General features: G+C 38.1%; 1 protein-coding gene across 3 annotated transcripts; it reads right to left on the bottom strand.

Moving 5' to 3' along the window:
* Positions 1–2,652: 2,652 nt before the first annotated feature.
* On the bottom strand, positions 2,653–18,639 carry LOC136850809 (NF-kappa-B inhibitor epsilon-like). Of its 3 annotated transcripts, XR_010856757.1 has the most exons (6): positions 17,575–18,622; positions 17,010–17,181; positions 16,681–16,891; positions 16,025–16,197; positions 13,707–15,123; positions 3,462–3,517 (listed from the first exon to the last, which is right to left on the bottom strand). XR_010856757.1 is itself a non-coding variant. In XM_067124826.1 (5 exons), exons 1-4 carry the CDS (start codon positions 17,695–17,697, stop codon positions 16,071–16,073), a joined length of 633 nt encoding a protein of 210 aa, XP_066980927.1. In that variant the 5' UTR covers positions 17,698–18,639; the 3' UTR covers positions 3,462–3,517; positions 16,025–16,070. The 3 variants fall into 3 exon arrangements, 2 of the variants coding, with proteins under 2 accessions (XP_066980926.1, XP_066980927.1); XM_067124826.1 differs by lacking the exon at positions 13,707–15,123 and having other exon boundaries at positions 17,575–18,639; XM_067124825.1 differs by lacking the exons at positions 16,025–16,197; positions 16,681–16,891; positions 17,010–17,181; positions 17,575–18,622 and adding an exon at positions 10,887–11,164 and having other exon boundaries at positions 2,653–3,517; positions 13,707–15,119.
* Between the last annotated feature and the right edge of the window lie 4,265 nt (positions 18,640–22,904).

The following is a 22,904-nucleotide window of genomic DNA, read 5'->3' as shown; positions in this document are numbered from 1 at the left end:
ATGGCGGAGAAATGCCAGCTGCATCGGCGTTACTAATAATTAATTGTAAATGGATATACTGCAATCGGACAGATACTAAGATTTTTAACAACCTTTTCTGATAATCACCAAGTTCCTTAACATTCCTGATATTAACTGTAATTATCACTGTACCAAAATTACTCCTTTTTCTTACATTTAAGTCGTTTGAATTGATATATAGCCTACCTAACTGTTCATCAAATCTCTCTCTCTCTTTCACCTGGAATTCATTACAATATATCTTCAGCGACATTTTCTAGTTTTGATAAATATATATATATATATATATATATATATATATATATATATATATATATATATATATATATATATATTATACCTTACTCGCTTTCCTATGTTATGTTTTAACGTTCCTTGCTACCAAATGCCCTAGCAAGTACATATCTTAAAGTTTAAGGTCAAGACTCTGAGCGTGAGAGAGAGAGAGAGAGAGAGAGAGAGAGAGAGAGAGATAAAAACCGTTCATCCAAAAATCCTTTAAGAAGATGACGCTCGTATTTTACGCTGCCATTTCAACCCTTGGCTGAATACGAGTAAATGCAGTTAGGTAGTTCTCCTGTCTACAGGGTATTCATATTTATACGCCTTGGTTTTAAGGGGGATCTGTGATTAAATTATTTACCATTTTTCTTGGCATTTATCGAGTTTTTATTTGCATTATTAATTGCTTTTTCTGTGATAAATGACCATTGATATTGTATGCTATATATTGTAGACAAAATAGACTGGAATTGTCAAACGCAGTTGAACAGTAATTTATCTCTCTCTTTCTCTCTCTCTCTCTTACGCACACATTTACGCACACACACCCAAACAATGTGTATACGTACATACATACATACAGACATACATAACACACACGCATATATTTATATATTTGATTTACTTACTTTTCGGTTCTCAGTAAATCTCGAAATTATATGCCTTTCTCCAGCCTGGTTGCTACCCACCACCGTCGACTACTGCCAAGTACATAATTCACTTTGCGGGTCCACAAACACTGGGGTTTTCGGGAAAATATTAAATGGCCACGAAGATAATATATTTGTCTTTGTTCCCCCTTCCAGCAGGGATTCAGAAGAAAACGGACGGAGAGAGAAATCCAAAGTGGTTTAACCTTCTCTGTGCAAGCGTTAAACAGCCATTGGCGTGTTAATGTTTTCAATCCGAAAATCTTTTGAGCTGGCTCTCTCTCTCTCTCTCTCTCTCTCTCTCTCTCTCTCTCTCTCTCTCTCTCTCTCTCTCTCTCTCTGAGCCTTCCAAATCGATCTCATGAGAGAATCATGGACTTATTTATTCCTTTCTGCATACTGGCATCGAAAATCTGATTAAGGAGAAATATTATGATTCAAATTTCAAATTATCAAGAGATAATTATATAAATGCTTGATCAAAGAAAAGACTTTTCTTAACGGAAGATTCTGGTGTAAGATATTTTATATGTATGTATACTGTAAATAGTGCCTTGATTTTTTTAATAATCGAAAAATGTTCGAGGTATTTTTTTTAAATGCTGTTTTGAACTTTAGATGTATTATAGCACACGTTTTATTGATGCATCGATATCTTGACATATTTCCTTTCTCTCTCTCTCTCTCTCTCTCTTTGTCAGTTGTATTTTTTCGACAAATCATTCTTTTATATATGACAGTTTCCTGTCGATAGAAAAGTTCATTATTAACCCGGTTATAAATTGATTTTAAATTCACCTAATGCACATTATTTAAAATGTCTTTACCATAAATACGGCCATAAATAACCTTCCCATTTTTAAGAGGCGGGTCTACGGTTTAGCTTTAATATTTCTCGATAGACTTGAGATTTTCAGTCCTTCTGATATCAGTAAATTCATTGGAATAAATAGATAACTTTAATATAAAAGTTGCTGGATATGAATTTGTGCAAGGATCACGTGACAGACGAACCGCAATCGTGACGTCATCATTAATACGCGTAACCAATCACGGATCGCCACGTGTCATGTTGTTATTGCTTGATTGGATTGGTTGAATGATGGGTTATCGTTGAAGTGAAAATGATTTGGGGTATATAAATCATTTTTAGTGGGGAGAATGGTATGATAAGTATTTGCGAAGTGGGAGATTTTATTTTAACATTCTAACAAAAATTCAAAAAGTAAACTTACCTCGTTTTTCGAATTCAAAGAATTGGACTGGGAAATGACGCTATGAATCTAGTAAACACTATTTTTAGAACTGCAGTCAGTTTTACATTCCTCGCACTTAGGAAACCAGAGAAGAACTGACAATTTGACAAAGACTGTTGTAACTGGTTCTAAACTGTCAGAATCATTGGTCGATTCAACAGCAAGAAGCAATTTCCGTTTTCTATCTGTACCGCTTCCCATTTTTTTTAGTCTTTTTAAATAGGAACTGTGACAGATACATATTGTATTTTCTCGCAAGACAGTCCTATGCAGATTTTGGTGTGGTAATAATCCTTAATAGGAGATGGGTTGGAAAATCTGCCAATTTCCACGTGTGGGTCACTTACCTCCACATCAGTTTCCAGTCATTTTATAAATGATTTTTTTGAAGATCGGCGAACTGAAAGGTAATATTATGTTCCTAAGTAATTTCAAAAGAAATAAAACTTTTAATATCACTTAATTACACGTTTTTATTAATAGGGTATTAATAAGCTATATGACTTTACACAATTACATCATTATATATATTATAATATATATATTATATATATATTATATATTACATATTACTAAATTATATGTCTGTATCTCTGTGCATCAGACACCAGGCTGCTATAAACGTAGTGGGAAAACCTTGTCATTTCTTAAATGAAGGGCAACATTTCACGAGGAATTAAATATTGTCGATTTAATCTGGATATGCCTTCCATAAAGAATAAAGAATAACGCTGGGTCATATATAGTTACATGCTGCTAGTATGTATGTGTGTGTGTATATATATATATATATATATATATATATATATATATATATATATATATATATATATATATATATATATATATATATATGCATGTATATACAGAGCACTCTTACACCATACATACATATGTGTATTTGTATCGTGTATCAGTAATGCCTTCCCATATTTGCAAACTAAGGTAGTAAACTCTTCCTCACAAGCGCTACACAAATTTAGTCTCTGAAGCAACTTTCGAAGAAGCGTCCTCTACATCCTCTGCTCCTGCGACAACCTTGGCCCTCTGGCGAGACTCCGTCACTGTAACTTTACTGTGCAGAGAATGCTCCTCCTCTGTGCCTTCGATCTTTAATCTCACGACGGCGTCCTTGTTGACTTTCTTGAAGGTTTTCTTGACGTCTGACGATGACCCTACGCGTTGCAGCTGCTGCTGCTGGTGGTGTCCCTGAAGGTGGGTTTGTTGTCGTTGCTGCTGTTGGTGCTCCTGCTCTTGGCGTTCTCTCTTCTGCTTCCGCCATTTTGCGCGCCTGTTCTTGAACCATACCTGAAAGGAACCAGCGGATGAATGAGACATTGATTTCTTTTAGTATCACACAAAACTAATGCCAGTTTCTGTGCATTTTAAGCTATTTTGCAATGCACATTCATGAGAATGATATGCAAGTGAGTTAAATTCTGTTTCATGTTAAAATTATAAGCAATGCACCAAACAGCTTTCAAAGGGACTATATAGACAACAGTATCTACCGGTTTTCTTAGTTCCTCGTTGGGAAGTCGGTAGAGCTGTCGCAAAGGCACTCTGAGTTGAGTCTGCCATTTGAAGAATTAGAGAATTTATTTCTGGTGATAGAAATTCATTTCTCGCTGTAAAAACCATTCCGCAATCAGCTGAGGTCCCATTGCTAGGTAAAATGGTTCTTGGCCACGTAAAATAAGTCTAATCCTTCAGGAAAGCCTAGGAGAGCTGTTAATCAGCTCAGTGGTCGATTAAACTAATATACTTTTTTTTTCCTCAGGTCGTTGCATACATGCCAAAGGCCTCTGTGTGATTGCCATTTGTTAAGAAGAGGGACAAGAAAAACCATCCGATCCTGATTCATGCTAAAATTTCAGCGAATACACCAGAAAGCCGGTTACCGTAACTCTTGCCCTGACGTTGCACGCCAAAGGCTACTGTATGGTTGCCATTTGTTTGGAAGATTAACAAGAAAAAGCCCCTCGATCCTGCTGAGGTGACCAAGATGCCACCAATTCATTTCATCCATTTTTTCATTCAGGAAGTTATGAATTTAAGTCAAAAGTCAGCTCAGAACAGATGACTGGATGAGAAAGCAATCCATTGCAATCACTGACGCTAGGAGAACAGGCAAGTTAGATGTCATAATTTTCACGCACACCATAATCAGTATTACTTGATTTAGTCATTCGTTAATTTTTTGGAGAAAGAAATGGAATAAGACAAAAACAATTTAAGTTTAACTTAAATTGTTCTTTCAACTAACTCCCAACGTCCATAAAAAACTAATTTTTCTAAAGTCCATCTTTTCTTTTTTAAGATTCCTACTAACGTCAGAAAAAAGACGCACACACACACACACACAATCTCCTAGCGGAGTAATCTGTATAACTCAGCGGAGGATATTTTCTAAAGCACCTGAAAATAACCCGATTTTTTCGATTGTCATTTTGCTGTATGCCATATGAAAATCCTTGAATTAAGTCCGGAAGACGGACTTTAAATGCAAATGCCAAGCTAAGACAAAGCCGCTTTCTTCCTTCGCCGCTAGAGCTCCCCCGAATTAGCATACGTGAATTAACGAAGGAGGAAAGAGAAGATGAAGAAGAAGAAGAGGAAGAAACCATTGCAGACTCCTGCTAATATTTGTCGAGCGAGACAACGAGAAAGTTGTTGGAACTAGACCGAGTCACGGTTGTCGCAGACCACGTAGCTAAACCAACTGAATTTGCGCTTAAACGCCGTCACTTTATTACCTTAAACTACTCAGCTATCATGAAAAAGATATCTTTCTTCTTCATTTACTTAGTAAAATCGCAAAATATATGGACGTAAGGTCTCGTTATCCTCCTAAAATCCAGGATTAATATTAGGCCTAATCCTACTAAATTCAGAGCTGTGGGACAGAGCGTAGTCCTATCGGTCAAATCTAGTTCGCTGTCATTAAAAAGATATCTTTCTTCTTCTTCGTTTATTTCTTTAGACGATATGCCAATATAATCACATCAATAAAAGAACGTAAGGACTCTTATCGTCATAAAATCAGTGCTGAGAAACAGAGAGTAGTACTACCGTTTAAACCTAGCTAGCTATCACGAAAATTTTTTTCTTCTTTTTTTAATTCCTATAAATGATATGTCAACATAATCGCAACAATGCACGGACGTAAGATCTCTTGATCTTTATAAAATCACAGCTGTGAAACACACCGTTGTCCGAACAGGCAAACCCGCTAATATGCAGGTTGTTGAGAAATTATCTTTTATTTTGACTGTTGCTTTTCTTATTTTCTTCGAGATTTTGGATAATTTCCCTTTTATTTTGAATAATAACAATTCAATCGGTATCTCGTTACTGCAATAATAACGTCACTTTTCAACACTGGCCTAAATGGTTCGTCCTGTGAATCCGAGGGAAACATAAGCCTTGCACTTAATTTGAGTCTGCCTTTATTGTTACGTCCTTCAGTTGGCCTGATGAAGATCTTGTTAGTTTTCTGCAAAAGAAAACAATTCAGATGGCTTTGTCTGTCTGTCCGCACTTTTTCTGTCCAACTCAGATCTTAAACACTACTAAGGCTAGAGGGCTGCAAATTGATATGTTGATCATCCACCCTCCAATCATCAAACACACCAAATTGCAGCCCTCTAGCCTCAGAAGTTTTTATTTTAATTAAGGTTAAAGTTAGTTATAATCGTGCGTCTGACAACGCTACAGGACAGGCCACCACCGGGCTGTGGCTGAAAGTTTTATGGACCGCAGTTCAGAAAACTCGATTGCACCGAAGAAACTTCAGTGTATTTTTTACTTGGTTTCTCTTATGCCCATGATCTGTATTGCTATCGTTAGTATTGATAATAGTACTTGTAGTATTACCTGTGGTAGTCGTATTCTTATCCGGGGAATAAGTATACTTTGTGCTTTCTTATTGCACAAAACTGGCTTCATAAGATCTCGACTCCACAAACTAAAACAGCAGATTCAAATGATGATTTCAATGATACATTTTAGTTTGGCATTCCAATACTTCTGGAAACTAGTAAAGTTAATTTTGGAAAAGTTCTGTAGTGAGTTTCTCAATAAAAGAAAAGCCTGCGTGTGGGGTGCTATGGAACTTGAAAAACTTAAGCTAGAAACTGATAAACATGCTATGTGGAGAATGCTAAGAATCTAAGTTGTAGAGCTAACCTGTTGAGATCAAGTATCATGATCTTTATGACGTATGAATCTTTATGACGTAAGTGAGTCTTTATGATGTATGTGAATTTTTATAACGTGAGTCTTTATGACGTAAGTGAATCTTTATAACGTGAGTCTTTATGACGTAAGTGAATCTTTATAACGTGAGTCTTTATGACGTAAGCGAGTTTTATAACCTAAGTGAGTCTTTATGACTTATGTGAATTTTTATAACGTGAGTGAGTCTACATGACGTAAGTGAATCTTTATAACGTGAGTCTTTATGACGTAAATGAATCTTTATAACGCGAGTCTTTATGACGTGAGTCTTTATAACCTAAGTGAGTCTTTATGACGTACGTGAATCTTTATAACGTAAGTGAGTCTTTATGACGTAAGTGAATCCTTACAACGTAAGTAAGTCTTTATGACGTCCGTGAATCTTATAACATAAGTGAGTCTTTATGACGTAAGTGAATCTTGTTAAAAAATGTAGACGTTGGAGTGAATACTTTGGTGTCAAAATGGGGTTTAAGACAAGCGTGTATTACATCTCGATTGCTGATTAATACTTCAGTAGATGGAAGAATGAAAAGACTAATTTAAGGAAGTGAAAGAAGCGTTGAAGTTGAAAAATAACAAAAAAGGTATATATAGTGTGTGAAGTGGCTGACTGTTGCTGAATACAGTGACAGCAGGTGATAGTGAAGAAGAGAGGAGAATGGATGGTGAAAAGATGGAGATGGCCGATTCGCATAGATATTCAGGAATCAATATAACAAATGATGGAGCAGAGAGTCTCAAAATGAAGGGACTGTTGAGTCAGTTCTCCTTTTTGGAAGTGAACTGGGTATGCTGAATGTGAATGAGAGATAAATTGTTGAAGCTGTTGAGATGAACTGTTTATGTAATATATGTGGAGTAAGAAGGGTTGAAGGGGTGAGAACTATCATTGTGGTAAAGGGGTTGGTTTAGGCCAAAAGATGGATCAGAGTATGTAAGGTGGTTTGGTCTTGAGGAGAGAATGGAAGATATTAGACTGGTGAAAAGAGAGTATAACTCTGAGGTGTGAACACACACACACACAAACTATATATATATATATATATATATATATATATATATATATATATATATATATATATATATATATATATATATATATATATATAAATATACTTTCATGGGAACTTAAAAGGTAATTAGCCAGGAGACGATCTCTTAATGCCTAATAGAATTATTATGGATGAAAAGACAGCCTCCCCTCCCCTCACCCTCACTCACCCACCCATCCACCCACCCTCTCTCACTCTCTCAATTCTCTCTTTCCTCTTCTTCCCGCCTTTTCATAGTCTTCCTCCTCCTCCTCTTCCTCCTCCTCCACCTCCTCTTCATCTCCTTCCTCGGTCCGTCCGTCTTTCAACGTAAGTAGCCGAGAGCTTAATGTATGCATCCAAATAATGATAATTCTCTCTCGCGTTCTGTGTTTTTATCTCCTCAAACAAATCCGTTGTTTTGATTCCAAACAACTTGGAATAGGGTGGAGGCCATCTTCCTCTGGCTCTCCTCCTCCTCCTCCCCCTCCTCCTTCTCTCTTCTTCCTCTTCTCCTCTTCCTTTCCTCCTACTTTTTGAAGCCTTGCATTTTCTTTTTATTCCTCTCAATTTTCTTTCACTACTTTCGTTTTCTTGATTCTTCTTCTTCTTCTTCTTCTTCTAAATATTTCAGTGTATAACTGAGCGTGGGAATATGTAAAACGATGCTAAGAAATAAGGTTAATATTCGTGCATACGCTGTCTACGAACTTTTCGTTCGTGCATGCGAATGTATACATAAGCGTGTGTATTCGAATGCGTGTAGTTGAAACTGTTTTTGCGCAAGTGTGTGTTAGTATGTCTATGCATGTGTATACAATGAGCTAGGCCTATAGGCCTAACTGCAATCAAGGGTGTGTCAAAGAAGAGCTACTACTGACTCCCCATTTCAGCTTGCGCGTGTAAGTGTATATATGTGTGTATATACGTCTACGTGTAAGTGTGTGTATAGGATGGGATAGTCCTTTAGGCCTAACTGCAATTCAAGGGTGAATGTGTATGCAGTGTGTAAAAGAAGCGCTGCTATTAACTCCTTATTCAAGCGTGCGTGTGTAAGTGTATATATGTGTGTATATACGTCTACGTGTGTGTATGTGTAAGTGTATGTACACGATGGGATAGTCCTATAGGCCTAACTGCAATTTTAGGGTGAATGTGTATGCAGTGTGTAAAAGAAGCGCTGCTACTAACTCCTTATTCAAGCGTGCGTGTGTGTGTGTATCCGTAAGTGCGCGTGTGCGTGTGCGTGTGTGCGTCTACGTGTGTATGTGTACCTAAGAGATTCCGTACGCAAGCCACTTACCGCCCGTGCCACTTTTGCGGCGGTGTCTTTGCCCGACGGGGGCTCAGCGACCCGCGAAAACCATTCATTGTGTTTGGATAATTTCGCTTCAATCAAGATTACCTGAGTTGAAAAGCGACTTGGCACAGGTAATATTGTTGACTCTGAAAACACAAGAACTCGTCCCCGGGATGAAAAATTCCCTCCGAGGTTAATTATCTTTAATCTGGTGGTTACATTAGAGTTAGCGAGGGAATCTCAGCCACGGCATAATCTCTTCCGTTATGAATGTTAAGGAGCCCGGCGCCCAGACCAGAGAGAGAGAGAGAAAGGGAGAAGAAGAAGAAGAAGAAGAAGAAGAAGAAGAAGAGGGGGAGGAGGAGGAGGATAATGAAAGGAGGAGGAAAGGAGGAGAGAAAGGTTGAGGAGGAATTTTTAAAGTATAAAGGTCGGAAGAAAAAGAAATTTGTTAATATTCAGTTTCATATCTGCTTCGATAACTGAATGATGAGTACTGACTCATACAATATATATATATATATATATATATATATATATATATATATATATATATATATATATATAAATAGTATATAAAACAAGCTCTTTGTTCTAACAGTGGGTGACTCTAGAATTTAAAAAAAAACAATAAAGCAATAATCACAAAAACACTTATAGTTAAATCAAGAATGAACCCTTTGTTCTAAACTTCCACTACAACCTTTGCCACTTCGCAATCCTGCCCATAACGATCATCAGCAATTTACCCCCTACACAAACTCTATCACCCACTTTTATACCTCTTTCGCTCCGTCTACCCAACACTTATAAATCCTTCTCTTCCTTCTTCCTTCAAGAACACTTTTCACCAGAGGTTCAAAATACACTTGTCTTTTCATAGACTGAACCAACATAAGAGTTTCTGATCCCTTTTGAACCTACGCCTAACGTGGGTTCGACTCCTACTCCTACCTCAGGAAATGGAAGTCAAATTGAGAAGTCACTGTCTATAAAAAATACACGCAAACGCACATGCACTCACATACGTGTGTAAAGAGGGCAATACTAAGGTTTCTTTTTTGAGAATGTTAAATAAACGAACAGTAAGAGTAGAAATTTGAACAAAAATGAAACCCACATCCGAAAGATTTCGAGCATGCGCAGTGTGACGATAGACCTCACCTGACGTCAGATGTTGACAATGTATAATCTACTTCATTACGAAAGTTATATATTTTTTTCTTAAACTGTTCCCTGACAATGAAAGGCAAAACTGCATAAGCCATTTTCAACGAGCATTAAAAAAAATGGCTTACCCTTAGCAAGTGTCCAGGATGTCTGAACAACACCAAAATAACTTGTCAGTGTTAAGATAAAACAGAAGTTTATACCTGCTAATGTTTGCAAAGAATCCCACACTTACATCATATAGGTATTCTTAATATCCTCTGTCTATCTTTTTCTAGAAAAGTTGGTACTATACAAAAACTGATTATCGCGTGAATATTTTTACAGGACTAACATTAGCCTAAGTTAAGATTCATTAGAAAAAATGTTTGATAGACGAGATGGCAACCAGTATCATGTAGGAGAAACAGGGCCAGTGTCTGTGTACGTGTATAAGTTTGTACGTACGTAAGCGTATGTGTATTTACGTACATTTCCCTCTGAAAATCCTTTCTTTACGTACCTCGACTCTCTCCTCCATGAGAAACCAGGAGCAAGTGTCTCTGTACGTGTATAAATTTGTACGTACGGAAGTGTACGTATTTTTATCCTTGAAACCCTTTCCTTTACGTACCTAGATACCCTCCTTCATGAGAAACCAGGAGCGGATGTCTGTGTACGTGAGTCTGTACGTAAATGTGCGTGTTTTTTCCGTTTAAAGAGATGGCAACCAACATTATATAGGAGAAACAGGAGCAGGTGTTTGTGTACGTGCATAAGTTTGCACGTACGTAAGTTACGTGTTTTTCAGTACGTTACCCTTTGAAAATCCTTCCCTTACGCACCTAGAATCTCTCCTCCGCGAGAAAACAGGTGCAGGTGTCTGTGTACGTACGTAAGTGTAGTACGTGTATTTGTACGTATGAGTGTTTTTCGGTGAACATCCTTTACGTACCTCGACTCTCTCTTCCATGAGGTCCACCTTAGCGGCCAACTGCTCCCTCAGAACTACATCCGGGTAATGCGTCGTGAGAAAAGTGGCCTCCAGTTCGTCCAGCTGGTCCTCCGTGAAAATCGTTCTGTGTCTCCTCTTCCTCTTGGCTGGCGTCACTCCAGTCGACCCCGAGGGCGTGGCTGCCCCTTCGCCAGGGGACCCCGATGCCCGGGTACTTGGTCTCTGCTCCTGAAGGTGGCTAGCGTCGCCTTTGTCAGAGGGCGAAGAGGTTGGCAGACCTGGGATTCGAGATGAAGAATGGGGGCATCTGAGTAACTTTCCCAAAATATTTTGGATTTCACGGATTAAATGTGAAAGGAAAGGTGTTTGCGATCTTTGCCTTGTATTAATAGTTATAATGATAATCTTGTAATAATAATTATTGCTATAATGACGATGAAGACATCAGTGTTCATGATTATTATTGTTAATAAAAGCACTCACGTTGCTGTATAGTTCTACATGACCAGAAACTACGCTAAACCGCCTAAAAATGCAGCCATCCCAAGAACAGCAAATCTAGCCGTCCTTTTTAAGAGAGAGAGAATTATTATTGTTAATGAAGACATCCACGTTGCCGTATTTAGGTCTACAAGAAGCAGAAACTACGCTAAATTACCTTGGAACAGCAAATCTAGCCGTCCTTTTTAAACGAGAGAGAGAGAGAGAGAGAGAGAGAGAGAGAGAGAGAATGCGCAGCGATTGGAACAATGGTCGTATGGAATCACTTCACGGAACAATGAGGGGTTCTTCTTCTTGCAATTGACAACTCGAGAATCCAGGTTCAAACTCCCGCTCTGGTTTTTTGAGATTAGTGCCCTCGACGACGATAACGGCCTAAGTAGGTCTCCAATGGCGAGCGGTGTAGGAAACAATTGTTCCTCACTGCCATTTAAAAATGCATGCTTGAAGGCGAAGGGAGGGAAAAATGGATGGCTCGAGTTGGGAGAAGAGGGTATGCACAGATGAAATGACAGGAAGGCGGGAGCCGCTGAAAGCAGATTTTTTATTTCATGTTTTATTTTTCAATCCAATGATTACGATATATTTCATTAACACTGCGACATTCGACTTTCAGTCGTTTATTGTTTTAAAGTTCAGACAGCACCAGCAAGAGTAAAAATACTTCCTTTAACATTGAACGTGATTAGAGAGCGTAAGACTAAACCTAGACCGAACATCAAATGCTTACAGAAATTTAATAATGATAAAAAAAAAAAGGTTTTGTTCTTTGCGCTCTACAAGTTTTTGTCTTCTCTTATCAAAATCCGTCTCTGATAACTTACAAAGTCATAACCAAATGTTCAGAACTACGTGATCTGCAGCGGTGTTCATTTTTTGAATCGGGAAATGACGCACGTCCGTTGTTTACCTTAGACTCACAGCTTGATCCTAATGAATAAAGAGAAAAACCAAGAGCTCTGATAACTCAGTTCATGGATTTTCCAAGCCTACATTCGATTCGAGAGCTGTTAGGGAAGTGAAGAGAAATATATATTACGGAGCCCTCCATAATTATTTTGTTTTTATTCTCTACCTACTGAAAACGTTTCTTTCTTGCCTGGTTTCGGGTGACAGACTAGACCTAACTTTGAGTCATTCTAACTTATCAATTGCTCATACTTGGTACTTAATGGTTCTACTGCTTAGCATTTCGAACTGACCCTGTTATCAACCAGAGGTACTCGTTGTGGTAAACTGGTCAAGGACTTTACTGGAATCTTAAGTGTTAGGACAATTCACTTTTATCCTTTAAACTGTGCTGAATGAAACACAAAGTGCTGTGTTTAGTCTCATATTCTTTTAAAGAATTTTCTATTTCTAATCTCAAACAGTAAAATTTTCCTATGAATAAAGATGCAGACCAGCTTGTTTTTATAGTTAATAGTTTTGTCTCTCTTTTTCAGACGTAAGTGTGATAATTTTCTCAATGACATACAAGGAAAAATTATTTGGTTCCGATAAACTCATGCGACAAAAATAACACAAGGATATATAAGAACCTGTGAAACCTAAAGAATTTTGTATATTCATACAAATGTACTTTTAAAAAATTATAGAAAAAGGGGTCTTTTGCCCTCTGCTTTGTGCAAAACTCTAGATTTTAATTGCGTATACTCTTTTAAAAATGCAAAAAGGGTCTTTGTGTCCTCCGTCTTATGCAAAATCTTAACAAAGGGTCTTTGCGCCCTCTGCCTTATGCAAAATCCTAAAAAGGGTGTTTGTGTCCTCTGCCTTGTGCAAAATCCTAAAAAAAAGGGGGTCTTTGTGTCCTCTGCCTTATGCAAAATCCTAAAAAAGGGTCTTTGTGTCCTCTGCCTTGTGCAAAATCCTAAAATAAAAGGGGTCTTTGTGTCCTCTGCCTTATGCAAAATCCTAAAAAAGGGTCTTTGTGTCCTCTGCCGTGTGCAAAATCCTTAAAAAAGGGGGGTCTTTGTGTCCTCTGCCTTATGCAAAATCCTAAAAAAAGGGTGTTTGTGTCCTCTGCCTTGTGCAAAATCCTAAAAAAGGGTCTTTGTGTCCTCTGCCTTATACAAAATCCCAAAAAGGGTCCTTGCGTCATCTGCCTTACGCAAAATCCTAAAAAAAGGGTCTTTGTATCCTCAATCTTGTGCAAAATCCTAAATTGCAATAATATTCAGTTGTCAAGGCATCGATGCCGATTAAAAATATCAAAATCATTAACAAATATGTAAAATACATATTATACATGTTCGAGTAGGCCCAAAGAAAGAGGTGTCGCATAGTTGTAAACAACCTTAAAAGAAAAGTAATACTCACCTCCGCTAGGACTGCGGGAAGGAAGCTGCGCTGTTATGCTTGCAGCGGTAACAGCCGTAGCAGCGGGCAGATGAGTTGTGAAGTGATGATGCGCTGGAAAATGCGAGGGACGAACGTGATGCAACCAAGTATCCCTGGGAGCCAAGAGGCTGTCAACCGTGAAACCCCGATGGCGCCAACTGCCTGCAGACGCCCCTCTATCTTCCGCCCTTTCTTCCTCGTTGCTCCTCAACAGTTGGTTGTGTAGCAGCGAGGTAGTGCTAGGAGACCTTAGCGCCGCTGCTGCAGCCACTGCAGCAGCAGCTGCAGCAGCTGTAGCCGTTGACGAAGAGCTGAGGAAAGCAGTCCCGCTGTCAGCGGCCATGGAGGAGAGAGGCCATAGGTAATGGTGAGAGCAAAAGGCGCACTCGAAGCACCGGCGAAGGTGGTCTCTGGAGAGGAGGTAGACGCCCACAGCGTCTCCTGAAGAGCTAGTCATGAGGGCCCCTCCTGCCCCTGCTCCTACTCCTTCGTATGCTAGGGCTGCTGTCGAAGAAGACCCTACGACGTGCCTTTCTTGGCTTCTCGTAGGAGGAGGAGAAGGCATTTCAAGTTGCGAAAGGGAAGCAGGAGGCGGAGGGAAAAGGAGGGAATTAGAATGTGTAGGCTGAGGAGGAGGTGGGGGAGGAGGAGGAGGAGGAGGAGGAGGGGGGAAAGCAGTACTCCCTCCACATTCATGAGCCAACGAAGGAGAAGACCCGAAGCAGCAGGTGGGATGGAAAGGAGAGACGACGTTGGCGTTGTTACGGTTACATATTGGGATGATCCCAACGCCGCTGTTATCCTCCAGCGGGGCCGTCTGTCGCTTTTCTAGCCCTTTGTGGACTTCGCAGGGAACAAACATCTAAACGAGTAAGGAATGGCTAGAGCTAATTTGAAGTAGTATCCTTTCAAACGTGAATTATTTTATATGTATGTTGCAATATAAAAACCGATTTTACTGTTAAATACACTTGGTATCTTTTCAAATGCACGTGTTTTTACGTCAGAATGATTTCAGATGCAAATCATTCTGATGTAAAAACTTATTTTACTCTTAAATGCACTGTCACTATTTGCTCAGATTTCCCGTAGATTATGTTTAGTAATTTCGTGTTGAATAACCAGTATTTTCTTGCGTAAAGCAACTTAACTTGTTAAAACATCTCCATAAAAGAATATGTTTTATCGAGAAATTGCAGATTAGTTTCTTCTTCTTTGTATATAATATTCAGCGACCAGTAATCTTTTTTAGTGTCATTTTCATATAATTGCAATGATAATTATTTTTGCACGCGTGGAAAAACAGTTCACATTACGATTTTGAATTCCTCATATAAACAATTACGTTCTATAGCGTCACTTCACGATGCCATGTAAATACCTCTTGATAAATTTCCTGTTATGAAAAAAAAAACATAAAATTAAAATAACGTCACAAAGAAATTAAACAGACGATATTTTTACTATTTCAGCTTGGTTTCATTGGCACCTGAACCGCAGATATATATATATTTTTTTTAATATCAGACTTCTGGCGGGAAAGTCTGTCTTTCTCTCTCGAGAAAAGGCGGGAAGATTCCTCCCGGAGTACTGCCCAGCTCCGCTCCGAGGAGTTTATGGCACAAGTTGATTGTTGCCATCGGCCAAGATTCCCTGGAAGCAACTCCTCCCTCCCCTCTCCCCATCCCTCATTCCCTCCCCCTAACCCTCCCACATATATCCTCCCCCTCCCATCGCCCGTCACTCATTCACTCACCTGACCCTCGTACCTACGGCACCTTGCCTACCCGTGCGCTGAGCTCTCTCTCTCTCTCTCTCTCTCTCTCTCTCTCTCTCTCTCTCTCTCTCACACACACACACACACACACAATTTTATATGGGGTCAAATAACAACTGATAATCTCTCTCTCTCTCTCTCTCTCTCTCTCTCTCTCTCTCTCTCTCTCTCTCTCTAGCTTACGTAAAAGAAAATTTCTACTTGACTGAAAATTCATAAAATTTGAAACAGGAATGCAAGGCTCTTGTTTTTTAATAATTTATTGATGTTTTGTTCCACTTACCTTAATGCTGTTTTTTCGGGACACATAACATTATTTTTTTAATAAACTAATTTACGATTCTGAGTTTTGAATAAGAATGGTTTTATTGTTCATCACAGGAAATGCATGTTACCTTTTATCTACAAATGCCTCTAACATCAGACTCGCCATATCTTAAGAACAACTGATACCAAAAGGGAATTATACACAATCCATGATAAATAAGTGCCAGATTTGTAAGTGTCTGAACATACTTACTTCATCACATCCTTATGTTTCGTTATGGAAGTCAGGTGATTCCAAATTATTCAAGAAATATATCTCCTCGTCTCTCCCTTTCCTGGTAGTGATGAGTCTGGATCAGGTCAGCGCAGGCAGTAGCCGAGGGAGTTCCCGAGAGTGCAGCTGCGTCCCAGCATGTTTCGTGGTATCTATGAATGAAGGGAAATGGACAAAAAATAAATAAATAAAATAGTGTGCAAGTTGTAATCATTTCGTTGGAGTTCGCCTAAAGCTCACACACTTCGAGTTCGATTCCAATCTCTATGTCTGTGAGATTTAGGTGATAGCATAGTAGGCCTATGTGTTTCGTGATATCTGTAAATGAAGGTAAATGGATAAAAAAAGTGTAACTCGTAATCATATCGATAGGTATCGACAAAATCGCAACCTCTTCGAGTTCGATTCCCAATCTAGATGTCTGTGAGATTCAAGCGTTATCACAGTAGGCCTAGTATGTTTTTCGTATCAATAATGAAGGAAAATGGACTTTTTAAAAATGCGTTAAATGTAATAATTTCGTTGAGATTCTTCTCAGTCTCACTGACTTTGAACTCGAGTCTCGATCTCTAAGTCTGCGAGATTTAGGTGATAACAACTTAATGCTTCGTTTAAATTTTTTTCGTAAAATTCACCTGTTTTTGGCAAGAGGGTCTGCCCCGGCATCCAGCAGAACCTTGGTGATGTGGACAAGTCCCTTTCCGGCAGCCAGGTGAAGGGGCGTCTCCCCGGCGGCATTGGTCGACTGAGCTGACGATCCATACTCGAGGAGGAGGTTCACCAAGTCATAACTGCCCATCCTGACGGCGGAGTGAAGTGCGCAGTCGCCGAGGTCGCTCTCGGGAGCTGTTAAAGAACGAGGGAATTAGGAATTATTTACTGATAAGGGTCATGAAATCGGAAATCCCAGATACCTCATAAGATCTCAATTTGTAATTTCAATCTCAGTGACCCATAGGCCTACCTTCTGTGGGAGCTCCCAAATGCAGTAGCAGCTTGGCACACTGCGCCGCCCTTTGGTGAAGGGCTAGGTGTAAGAGGGTAGCCTTAACGCGTCGAGGTTTACCCAGTTCTAACCCCAGGACGAGGTCGTGTGTTGCTCCGACTTCAATGTTGCCAGGTATACAAGAGACAACCTTCGAGTAATAGAGGGAGAAGATTATAATTCATTATTTTCATAACTATGCCTTTCAAAAGGAGCAAAATTTCAATTGTAAACAACAGACTGAAGATAAAACTAGATGTTTACTCGATGAAATAGGGAACGTAATACATGGCTGAGTTTCAACCAACGTCCTTAGTCTAAAGAGAGAGAGAGATAACATATTTCTACCTGGTTATCCATGCAGTATGTAATACATTACTTGAAACCGAGGTCGTTTTTTTGTCAGAATAGAACTTAGGCAATCCTCTAAATCTGATGATTTAACACAACTTATTTAAGCAATGTATTACTCTCTCTCTCTCTCTGCATCAACCTAAAATTACATATAACATCTCTTAAGATTAATACACTACATCGCTCTCACCGTGCAGATATCATCCTTAATGATGGCTTCGATGGCCGTCTTCAGGCGCTGAAGTTTCTGTTCGGGCGTTGGAGGGGCATCAAGCTTCTTGTTCGTGCGACTTCGGGTAAATGGCTTGCTCATCGTCTCTCGGATGATTTCTCTGGCGTTTACGAATGTTTTCCCAACCTTTGATTGACCCAAGTTCGTCCTCTTTCTAAATACGATTATGCAAATTTGATGGGGAGATAAAATCAGTGACTAGGTCTAAGAAAAAGAACGAGTCTAGTACCACACGAAGCGTCACAGACACCACGTAACTGAAGCCAGAGAGAAGCTATGAATAACTGATCTGACTTCCACTTCCTGTCGTTGCCTTTCACCATTGTCGCTTCTGTTAACTGTTTTCTGGTTCTCCTTTAAGCCGGGATAGTGGTGATCCAATTCTTTGCATGCATCGATATAACTTGAAAGAGAGTGGAAATTAAGTTTTTCTCAGTCGTATAAGTAAAATACACGTTACTTACCGGATCGCCAGAGTGACGCTTTGGGCTTATCAACAGGATGTCATGTTTAGTTTACAAATTCTTACAGACACGAGAAAACTGTAAAGGAATGTTTCTTTTTTTTCATGAGCAATTTTGGCGACAGTAGTTCTCTGACACAGATGCTGACTAGATGACAGTAAAGACCGGCACTCGAGTACATAGAAAATGATGGTAGAAACGAACACATAGGCCTATCCTCAATTTTATGGCCATTTTGTTAAATTCACAATTCGAGCACCTATGAGTGTACATGTCTCAGTCGTATGATAACAGAATGCAAGGGTATTTTACATGAAGTGTTAGTACTAAAATCAAAATATAGAACGTAGATAATGGTAAACTAATTGATATCAACTTGTCGGTTGTATTACAATATTCAACTCGTCGTAGAAAATCTATTTATCGTGTGTGTGTGTGTGTATTATCTGGTATTATAAACCGCTAATCGACACCCAGCAGATCATGTTTAACACTACATACCATTGCAATAAAAGCCAATACCACGGGAAAGTTTCAATAAAAACAAGGGTATTTTACATGAAGTGTTAGTACTAAAATCAAAATATAGAACGTACATAACGGTAAACTAATTGATATCAACTTGTCGGTTGTATTACAATATTCAACTCGTCGTAGAAAATCTTATTTATCGTGTGTGTGTGTGTGTGTGTGTGTGTGTGTATTATCTGGTATTATATACCGCTAATCGACACCCAACAGATCATGTTTAACACTACGTACCATTGCAATAAAAGCCAATACCACGGGAAAGGTTCAATAAAAGGCAGAAGAGCTGTTTATCGAAACATCTTATTTCTTCGATGGTCATCATTACATGATCATAATATCTCACCGACGTTTTACAAGATAGCGTAAACAACTATAGGCCTACATGATGCAAAATTATAAAAAATACCATGTCAGTCAGTAGCTTAGTTTAAAGTGAAAATGGGAGTTTAATGAATACATAGTAGTGTCTTTTTCGGTACCCTCGAATACAGACGCACTGGAATAATTAACAGCAAGTTATTGGTTTCATCATTTATCGGATCAAAGACTTGGAATAAACACATCACCATCACCTTACCGAAACAGATATTGAGCAATCGTTTGGACAGTAACCTTAATAATCAATAATACTGCTCAGATAAATGTTTTATTCAAATACTTAGTGGATTAAGTGACTATCCCTTGAATACAATCTTACAAGGGTTGAAAGGTAATGCTATCTTAATACTGTCCAGTCTTGCCTTTCCAAATTCCCCTCGAGTATCTTAAACCTTTCTTCACGTTTGGGGAAACGTCTTCGTCCGTGCAGTAGCAAAATGGAGGCACAAATTACTTTTCTCAAGCACAGCTAAGTTAAATAATCCTAGATGAAGGAATATCAGTTTAGGAAAAACGTTACAGGATATGCATTAAACGTTATACAAATCTCACTTCACGACGGGAGCAAATATCTAGAGGCAAGTCATCAGAAAATTTTTACATTTTCTATGATAACATCTTTTATTGCAAGAGCAACATGCATGATTTATTTTCATGTCTTTTTGTATGTTTCATGAAGTAAACACTTGGACTTTTCTGTATTCCGATTTGCCAGAGTTGTAAAACCCAAGGAAGCCTTAGCTTTGCACTTGAACAGTTACTGTGCAACAGTGCCGTTTTCTTAGACCTAAGTAACACAAAACAAAAACATGCAATGCTAGTGCATTCAGATGTGTGTACAGCAAATAATTACAGGTTTTTTGTTTCTATTTCTACAAGAAACAAAATACTGTATGGAGTCTTGTCTTGCTGTTTGTTGAGGGAGTGTCTTTCCTAATAACTTAAACATTTTTGTTTGCAAATTTCCCTCCTTTACTATAGAACATAATACTGTAATATACTTTCATATATTGTTTAATAATGCTTTTAATGTTAAGTAACATTCCATTATCACAGATGAACATGGTCCTAGCACTCTTAATATTACAAGTCTACTTGTTACTGAGACTAGACTTTGTATCTAGCTGTGGTTTGTTGCGCAAAATACTTAAATTTAATAAAATCAGATTTATACCTATAAAAAAAATTGGGGACATGGGTGAGGAAGTACTCACGTCAGACATATCAACAATTGCTCCACAATGCTAATAACATCATGAGAAAACAAAAACCCTTTTTCAAAGTGAGAATCTTTCCCAAATATTCTGTCAATGACTGGCTCTCATCTGTTACGAATCATGCAACGTCAAAGTACATTAATACAGGAAGATCTTTGAAACAGTCAAGTGTTCTGCATTTTCTGATACTTGATATTAAATACTCATAGTATATAGAGTACAATGTTTGCTTTGATTTCTTTTATCCTGGCAGTAGTTTAAATCTACTAAACCAATAATGCACGAATACTTCTCTCAAATCTATTTCATGATCAAATGCTATGTTTTCTTTTAAAACTTTTGTATTAAACTGGCCTAACAGCTTATTGTCAAGATACTGAACCTGTCTTTGCCTAGTTGCTAAATACAATATTGATAAAGTGACTAAATGTCTTCCAATATGTGCGTGTAACCAAATGGACGTGGGGCAAGAGGTCAAACCAAGTGGGGACGTATGCCTCGATTACAGAAATTAAAACCTCATTGACATTAGAGAGGCCACGAAGTCAGGGACTTTGCTACCACAGCAAAAATCCCTGCCATGGAAAGTCATGGGTAAAGGCTCAAACATCAGCCAACCAGCAAATCTCAGAGGTGTTTTATAAAGGAAGTTTGGAGGCTTGAAAATAAGTAAAAGATTACAATGTCAGTTGCATGAACAACTCAGTGAGTTTTAAAGAACAAGGAAGCACTGTATACAGTTCTCAAGTATCAGGAACAGTGCCTTTATGGCATCCTCTTTCAGTTTAAAGATACACAACATTAACTACATGAAGAAAGTTGATCCTAACACTTTCAAGAGCGGTACTACAGCATTTACAATCCATGTGGATCTACAGCTTTCCCAAATTCTGGTAGAAACCACAGGGTCTGCAATTAACTATTCCTTACTCCCTATAACCATTCACAGTTGCCATCCATCATTTACTCTCTTCCTGAAAAGTCAAACCCCTCAATCCTCAACACTATTGGAAGGACCTTCTTCATATCAGCTCCTTCAAGACATACTGGCCTTCTCCTCTCTTCACTCAGTACAGGTCATTCACAAACCTTGTCAGTTCTCCTTTCCCGCTTCCCCATCAATGAATAATCTCATTACTGTATGTTGTAAGGGGTTGGGAGGTTGTGGATACCTTTGAAAAGATTGAATGTGAGTTTCAGAAGTGTAGAATATTTCAATTAATTTGATATTCAATTTTGTTTTTTCCTAATTGTTTTTGTAGGTTTAAAATTTGTTTAATACTCTATGTGAAGTAGAGGCTAATCACTCGCTGATAAGGGCTGTTTATTATTACTATTATTATTATTCAGATGTGATGTGATGAAAGGATTACAATCACTTGGAAGAGAACCCAGTATCTTAAATGATAAATGCTGCTGAATTTACAGTACAATGAACTGTATAATGGTTGGTCACGACCATGATGGATTACTTATAAGGCTTCACGCAGAAAATGGCTCTATTACAATATCAGTTAACTCAAACCACAATTAACCAAAATTTATTATACATCACCTTGACTGTCATATGCAATAATCAGTCTCTTTAAATAAAATTTTTGTAAGAACTGCAAAATCCTGACATTCATTAAGGCCACTCTGAAAAATGGAAAGTGTGCTAATCTTGGCACAAGGAGTTTGATTATTAATTTAAAACACCAAAAATTTTTAAACTCATTAAAGACAAGTGAATGTGGCCAAGTTTGATAAGATACTGAAATAAAAAAAAAAAAAAAAGGTATTTTGCACCCATCCATTCATTGCAAATAAAGTGTGACCATGCAATACTGTACTCAATCACATCAATGCAAACATATTTCCAAATATGAAGAACATCCTACGATGGTAGTAGACCATTTTGTGTTTCATATTATCTAAATTGTAATGATTTTATCAGAGGTTGCTCAGTGGAAGTAAGGATAGTGATCTCATTAATACAGTGAATTCATTTTGTACCTAATTACATATTTATAAAACAACTACTTAATTTTACCTATAAATATTTTATTAATGATCTGCATAGTATCATTTATCACTGACTTATTGAGTGCTATATACTTAATCAAATTCATAGTTGGCACACAAGGTGTTTAAGAATAAGACAATTTAATACTGGCACTCTTGGCTCTGACAGGTGCCAACCTCTGTCCTAAATGTGACTGTAAAATTCCATTAAGGTACACATGTATTTTGAAACTGGGTGTGCCAGATGAGCAGATTCAAATGAGCATAAAGGATAATCATGGTTAAATGTACAAGAAACTATTTCATCTAATTCAACAAAACTTTCCATGTGGATCTTCTACTTGAAAATATAATAAACGAGTAAAGGAGCTGTAAACATACCATACCACACCCTTACAGGTACGCTACAGTATAACAAGAAAATGAAGAGCAAAGACAATATTACAGTCATCCATTGACCATTCACGCCTCCTGCACTAAACCTTGTATCGCACCTTACTCTGTATAACCATCTACAGGTATTAAATAGAACAGAAGAGCCAAAATGTGAATAAAACTTCACAGCTAAAAAATTATGGGTCTGTAAACAAACACTAATCAGAAACATTAAATTTTCCAAACTACAAACTCTACATTATTTACCTCTAGATACAAAAATGGCGGCCAGATTGATATTCTGAATTTATTCTACTGT

Source organism: Macrobrachium rosenbergii, chromosome 22 (genome assembly GCF_040412425.1).
Source record: "Macrobrachium rosenbergii isolate ZJJX-2024 chromosome 22, ASM4041242v1, whole genome shotgun sequence".
NCBI lineage: Eukaryota > Metazoa > Arthropoda > Malacostraca > Decapoda > Palaemonidae > Macrobrachium > Macrobrachium rosenbergii.
Note: the sequence above shows the minus strand (reverse complement) of the source record. Positions and strands in the feature narration are given on the sequence as shown.

Excerpts from the sequence above, each read along its gene's own strand:
- LOC136850809 (XM_067124825.1), bottom strand. The coding sequence starts at position 14,589 with ATGTTTGTTCCCTGCGAAGTCCACAAAGGGCTAGAAAAGCGACAGACG. Across the intron at positions 11,165-13,706 it reads TTCCCGCAGTCCTAGCGGAG|GTCTGCCAACCTCTTCGCCC; the intron begins GTGAGTATTACT and ends CTCGAATCCCAG. Across the intron at positions 3,518-10,886 it reads TCATGGAAGAGAGAGTCGAG|GTATGGTTCAAGAACAGGCG; the intron begins GTACGTAAAGGA and ends GGTTCCTTTCAG.